This window comes from Hemitrygon akajei, chromosome 1 (genome assembly GCF_048418815.1).
Source record: "Hemitrygon akajei chromosome 1, sHemAka1.3, whole genome shotgun sequence".
In the NCBI taxonomy this organism is placed as follows: Eukaryota; Metazoa; Chordata; class Chondrichthyes; order Myliobatiformes; family Dasyatidae; genus Hemitrygon; species Hemitrygon akajei.
Window position 1 is genome coordinate 110,659,410 of NC_133124.1, and position 7,216 is coordinate 110,666,625.

The window sequence follows — 7,216 nt, forward strand, 5'->3', positions numbered from 1 at the left end:
TCAGGAAGCCTAGTCTGAGCTATTCTTTGTCTCCCACTGAACAACTGGGTCTCTAGGAATCTGAACACATAGCTCCCACATAAGTACTCTTGTCTGTTGGATGATTCAGTAATTTAAAAAGAATAATTATATCCTGGCCTTAGTTGCAAAGGACATGGCCTCAGTAACTGAAATCTCTTCAGTAACTAGTTTGCTATGAATGAATGCTATGAGCCTTTGCCGGACTATCATTTTTCTAGATGGGTACAGAGACTAGATAGCACCCCAGCTATTGTGTTTTGTGTCCCAACCACAAAATGCCAATGCCTCAGTCAAAATTAGAGAAGCCATATTTGCTGGAGCATACAAACTCAGTCAGATTCTCTGATGGAGATTTCCATTAACGAACGTCTGGTGGATGACTGTTTTCTTTAACATGACCCGACCTTGATCATCATTGTCCCGGTCCAGGCTCAGTAAATCCACTTGGTTTGATTGTTCAGGTGATCATGCATCAAAGAATAGCATGTCTGACCATTTTGTGATTACAATCTTGATGCTCCTATTAACATGTCATGTTGGATTGTTATCCTAATTACATTGGGGTTATTGACATAACAGGAAAAGAGGATTTGCCAGTAATACAGTTTCTTTGTATTTTTGCTCTTTGTTGCAATGAACACAGGAGCTAAAAGTCTCCCATCAAATTTGTTGCGCACATCTCTAATTCTAATGGCCATAAATAGAAGGAAGAAAAGGCCTTGAGTTGATTGCGGTTTTCAGCCCAAGTCTGGAGGATTAATTGTGGAGCATAGACTACTGCCAAATTTGTGCATAGTAAATTCTCATGCACAGCACTGAAAATAATGGAGAAGTAGTGTTGGCCGAAGGAAATTAATAGCCTGGCATGTCTTTGGGATCCTCTACATCTATCTGAGTGGATTGCTGTTTAATCTCTCATTGAAGTCATGTCACCTCAGAACAGCAACAAATTTTGCCCTGCTTTATGAGGTGTAAGCTCAATCCCTACAATACCCCCCCTTGCCTCATAGCCGTTACAGGTGAAACAAAGACTTACGTACCCCTCCTCCAGTCTAGTCTACTTAATTTGGTGCTCTCGATGTGATCTCCTTTACATTGCTGAGAGCAGGCTTACACTGGATGACTTCTTGGCCATCTTCAGCTCCTGGTTGATAACTATTTTAATTCCCGTCTCATTCTCTACAAGTGCAAACTAGAGGAACAGCAATTGCATTCCACATAGATATCTGTAACCCAATGACATGAAGATTTCAGGTAACCAGGTATTCTTTTCTCACTCCTTCTGATTGCCCCAGATTATCTCCCATTCCTTTCTTTCCAGTCAGCCCAGACACATTTCCCAGTTTCTTTCCCACTTGGTTCCATTTCTGTGTCGTCCACTGCACTCCCCATCCTTGGCTTAGCTTGACCAACCTTCCTTCCTTATCAGATATCACATGTAGCACTTTGTAGTCTCCACTGTCACATTCCAGCCTCAGTCACCTTCCTCTTCATCTGATTCCATCTGCCTGTCAACACCCCCCCCCCCCCCCCCCCCCCCCCCCCGGAACCAACTATCAGTTGCCGGCTACTACCTCATCCGTCCCCTCACCTCTTTTGACTGACTACAGTATGTCCGCTCTACGTCTCAGTCCTGATGCATGGCCTGTTGAGTCTGTGCCTTTCCATCACAGCTAATTTATTATTCTTCTCAATCTCATTCTACTGCCTTCTTCCCCATCACCTTTGATGACCTAAATAATCAAGAACCTATCAACCTCTGTTTTAAATATATCCAGTGAATTGGCCTGCACAGTTGTCTGTGGAAGTGAATTCCACAAATTCACCACATTCTAGCGAAATAAATTTCTCCTCATCTCTGTTCTAAATGGACATCCCTTAATCCTGAGGATGTGCATCCTGGTCCCAGACTCACTCACTATAGGAAAAATCCTCTCCACATCCACTCTTTCTAGGCCTTTCAGTATTAGATGGGTTTCAATGAGGTCCCCTTCCCTCCATTCTTCTAAACTTTAGCTACTACAAGTTCAGAACCATCAAGTGCTCCTCATATGTTAACCCTTCCATTCCCAAGATCATTCTCGTGAATCTCCTCTGGACCCTCTCCAATGCCAGCACGCCCATTGTTAGATCAGGAAACTAAAACTGCTCACAGTACTATGTGTGGTCTGACCAATGCCTTATAAAGCCTCAGCATTACATACTTGATTTTGTATTCTAATCCTCCCAGAATAAATCCTAACATTGCACTTGCCTTCCTTACCAACAACTCAACCTGCAAATTAACATTTAAGGAATTCTGTATGCGGTCTCCCTTTGCTCCTCTGATTTTTGAAATTTTTCCCCACTTAGAAAATAGCCCACGCATTTATTCCTTCTGCCAAAGTGCGTGACCATGCACTTCTCTACAGTATATTCCATCTGTCACTTTACCCATTCCCCAATCTAAGTCCTTCTGCAAACACCCTGCTTCTTCAATATTACATATCCCTCCACATTTTTGTGTTTTGTCCACAGACTTGGCCATGAAGCCATCAATTCCTTCATGCAAATCATTGACATATAAAGTGAAAAGAACCTGTCCCAACACTGAACATGCAGAACACCACTGGTCTCTGCGACAGCCAACCCAGGAAAATCCCCCTTTATTCCCATTTTTTGCCTCCTGCCAGTCAGCTGATGCTCTAGCCATGCTGGTACCTTTCCTGTAATACTGTGGGGTCTTATCTTGCTAAGCAACCTCATGTGTGGCACCTTGTCAAAAGCCTTCAGAAAATCCAAATAAATATCTGCTGACTGACTCTCCTTTGTCTATCTTACTTGTTATTTCCTCGAAGGATTCCAACAGATTTGTCAGGCAAGGTTCCCCTTTCCAGAAATAGAGAAATAGACCGAAGTCCCCAATGTTGACTTTAGTTTATTTTATCATGTGCTTCTAAGTACTGTGAAACCTCATCCTTAATAATAGACTTCACCATCTTTTCAACCACTGAAGCCAAGCTAACTAGCCTATAATTTCCTTTCTTCTACCTCCCTCCTTTCTTAAAGAGTGGAGTGACATTTGCAACTTTCAGTCCCCAGGAACCATTCCAGAATCTAGTGATTACTGAAAGATCATTACTAAAGCCTCCACAATCTCTTCAGCTACCTCATTCAGATCCCTGGGGTGTAGTCCATCTGGTCCAGATGATTTATCTACCTTCAGACCTTTCATCTCCCCAAGCATCTTCTCCTCCCTAGTAATAACAACAACACTTACTTATGTCCCCTGACTCTCACATTTCTGGCATTTTTCTAGTTGTCTTCCATAGTGAAGACTGATGCAAGATACTTACTCAGTTCCCCCACCATTTCTTTGTGCCACATTACTATCTCCACTCGTTTCTCTTTTACTCTATATCTGAAAAAAGCTTTTTGAATTCTCTTTTATATTATTGGCTCTCTTACCTTCATGTTCCATCTTTTCTCTCTGTATGGCTTTTTTAGTTGCCTTCTGTTGATTTTTTAAAAGCTTCCCAATTCTCTACCTTTCCACAAATTTTTGCTATAATATATGCCCTCTTAGCTTTTATGTTGTCTTTGACTTCACTTAGCCACTGTTGCCTCATCCTCTGTTTAGGATACTTCTTCTTTGGGATGTATTTTTCCTGTGCCTTCCAAATTTCCCTCAGAAACACCAGCCATTGTTCTGTCATCATCCCTTCTAGTGTCCTCTTCTAATCGACGTTGGCCAGCTTCTCTTTCAAGCCTCTGTAATTCCCTTTCTTCCACTGTAATACTAATGCATCTGATTTTAGCTTCTCACTCTCAAACTGCAGGGTGAATTCTGTCATTTTATGATCATTGTCTCCTAAGGGTTAATTTGCTGTAAATTCCCTAATCTAACCTGGGGCATTACATAACACGAAACCCAGAGTTGCCATTCCCCTAGTGGGCTCAGCCATGAGCTGCTCTAAAAGGTCATCTCCTAAATCTACCTGAATATTGAAATCCCCCTATGATTATCGCAACATTGCCCTTTCATCCTGGCTACTGTTCAGAGGCCTGCATATAACTCCCAACAGGGTCCTTTTACTCTTGCAGTTTCTTAACTCTACCCACAAGGATTCTACATCTTCTAATCCTATGTCACCTCTTTCTAAAGATTTGACTTCATTTTTACCAGAAGAGCCACCCACCCCCTTCTGCCTCTCTTCCTGTCCTTTCGATGCAATGTGTATTCTTGGATGTTCAGCTCCCAACTATGTTCCTCTTTCAGCCATGATTCAGAGATGCCCACAACATTATACCTGCCAATCTCTACATACATCTCAGGATTATTCGCCTTATTCCATACACTGCGTGTGTTTTAAGTATAATACCTCCAGACCTGTGTTCATCACCCTTTTAGATTTTGCCCTGAGTTACACTTCAGCTCATCCCACTGATGCCCTGTCACTTGCTTGTCCTTCCTCAGTCTCACTACACACTGCTCTTAGTTGTATACCAAATGTCCCATCCTCAGACCTATCACCCTGGTTCCCACCTCCTTGCCAAATTAGTTTAAACCCTCTCCAACAGCTCTAGCAAACCTACCTGCAAGGATATTGGTTTCCCTTGGGTTGAGGTGTAACCTGTCCTTTCCATACAGATCACACCTTCCCTAGATGAGATCCCAATGATCCTAAAATCTGAAACCCTGCCCCTTGCTCCAATTCTTCAGCTATGCAGTCATCTGCCAAATCATCCTGTTCCTGCTTTCACTGGCACGTGGCACAGGGAGCAGTCAAGAGATTACTACCCTGGAGGTCCTGCTTTTCAATTTTCTACCTAACTCTCTATATTCTATCTTCAGTATCTCCTGCCTTTTACTACTTATGTTGTTGGCACCATTATGTACCACGACTTCCAGCTGTTCACCACCCTCCTTTAGAATGTCGTGGGCCCTTTCTGAGACGTCCCTGAGCCTAGCACCTGAGAGGCAACATACTATCTCCACTAATTATGGAATCCCTATCACTACAGCACTCCTGTTTTCCCATTTTCCCTTCTGAACTACAGTGCCAGTTTCAGAGACCCCCGGTCACTGTGGCTTCCTCCGCCGGATAGGTTCCCCCCCACCCCCTTCCCCAACAGTATCCAAAATGGTACACTTACTATTGAGGGGAATGGCTACAGGGGTATTCTTCTCTTGTTGTCTGTTTAATTTCCCTCTCCTGATAGTCACCCAGGTACTTGACTCCTGCAGCCTAGGAGTAGCTACCTCCCTGTAGTTCCTATCTGTCACCTCCTCATTTTCCTACATGAGCCGAAGGTCATTGAGGTGCATCTGCGGTTCCTTAACACAGTCTTTAAGGAGCTGCAGCCTGAGGCATTTTGTACAGACGTAGTTGTCAAGCAGACTGGTGGTTTCCCAGAGTTCCCACATCTCACACAAATGACGTACCACTACCTCTGGGCCCGTGGTCAGCACACTAGCTATGTACTAACAGAACAAGAAAACCTTGCTTAGAACTTCAGCCTGTGCTTGTTCGTGTCTGTTCTCACCAAGCCTGGACCGCTGCCCCATTTGCACAATAGCTGCTCAGCTTTTACCTCCTTTTTTAATTGGCCTCACACTGATTGCAGCCCACTGAAAAGCACCCAAACCTCAGGCTGTGTCACCAACAAACAACCTTATGCGCTGGTTGGTAGCCCTGGCTGGCTCCTCTGCCACCTCCATGTATAGGAGAAGGTGTTACCCTGCCTGCACATTCTCACTGAATGTGTTCAGGTCTGCAGCAGTCTGAATCCAGGTCAGGTACTTTGTTCTTGGACTTCAACAAGGCCGTCCTCTGACATTGTCCTTGGTTTGTTTGCTTGTGCCATCGTAGCATGCTGATCTTTGTGTTGTTTTCTTTCAAAGGACCTTGGAAAAGAACAAGAAGAAAGGGAAGATCTTTTAAACATTTGAAGGCCACCAATTATGTACTTGCCAATTTGCCAGCCCTGGACATAATTTTTTTGTTGAAAGGATTCAACTTTGCACCTATTATCTCTATAATGTTAATGTATTAGCATGTGAAATGGCCAACTTAATACTATGTACATTAATTTCTATTTGTAGTCTCTGGTATAGGAACTTAGACAAGTCTCACGTTACCTGGGGTGTATTGTATGTAGAGACACAACATCTGAATTTTTTTTAAGGAACCTGATGCCTCCCTTTTTATGCCAATTAATGTATTCCTGTTATGCAATCATGTTCTGGTGGTTTGTTTACAGAATATTGTCTGTTCTTCCACAGATGTAAGAACTTTGAAAGATGGTTAGAAGAAACAGTCTTATCATTTGTTGTAGTTATACTCTGCTTTAAGAACCAACACCAGTGTATCTGATGTGAATAGAGCAGAGATTGTCCAACTCATTCTGATTCATGGCCAACATCTGTTCTTCCACCTTTCACTGTTCCTTCCCCAAAACATCCAGAAATATTTAAACTAACAGGCTCAGCCACTTATGTAATGTGTTGTCTTAGATTTTTTTCTGTTTTTATTCAACAATTAATGTCTCTAGTAAAACATTAACTTTTTGTAATTGCTTCATTTACTGTAACAATTAATTTAGATATTTCAGTTATTGCCCAGAAACGTTGGAAAAACTTTCAAAAAAAGCATAGCTTTTGTATGTTAGGAAGTGGAGGAAGAGTGAAGAACTTGCATTCTCTTGCATTTTATTGTAATTGACTAAAGTGCTGCATTTCCTGTATGCTCTGGAGCTATTAAAGCACCTTCTCCAGTTATAAGGGCAGTCAAGCTTGCTTCTCCATGCTCAGTGGATTCATGGCCTCTGGGTGTTAGAGGAGGGGGTGGGAGGGGAGGGAGGGAGTCACATCTAGCTGTATACATGTTACCCATCTCTGTATTTCTGTTTGTATTGTACAGAGTCACATAATAAAATGATGTTGTGATGACGTCAGTGCTTCCTGCTGCAATGTGATGTTTTTGAGTAATGTAAACAGAAGGATGAGTTTGCATTTGACCTAACAATGATTCCATATTTATATAGAGCTCAGGATGATATAATAGCAATAAACTTCATTTGGGATACAGGGGGGTTTCCTCCTCTGTGAAATGGTGCTGGGAATTTCCTGTGCCGTTGAGAGCAACTTCTGTGGTGTATTCTCACTCAGTGCTTCCAGGAGTTGTTCTCACCTCTGGCCATTGTGCTGGCTGGA

The 7,216-nt window shown here is 42.6% G+C and overlaps 1 protein-coding gene across 1 annotated transcript in view; it reads left to right on the forward strand.

The window, feature by feature from the left end:
- LOC140729787 (septin-7) overlaps nucleotides 1-6,952 on the forward strand; it is a 131,007-nt gene extending 124,055 nt beyond the window's left edge. The window contains exon 13 of the mRNA XM_073050007.1: nucleotides 5,906-6,952. Within this exon, the coding sequence (XP_072906108.1) occupies nucleotides 5,906-5,945 (40 nt within the window). The 3' untranslated portion in view covers nucleotides 5,946-6,952. The remainder of the gene's footprint in view (nucleotides 1-5,905) is intronic.
- Nucleotides 6,953-7,216: the final 264 nt, after the last annotated feature.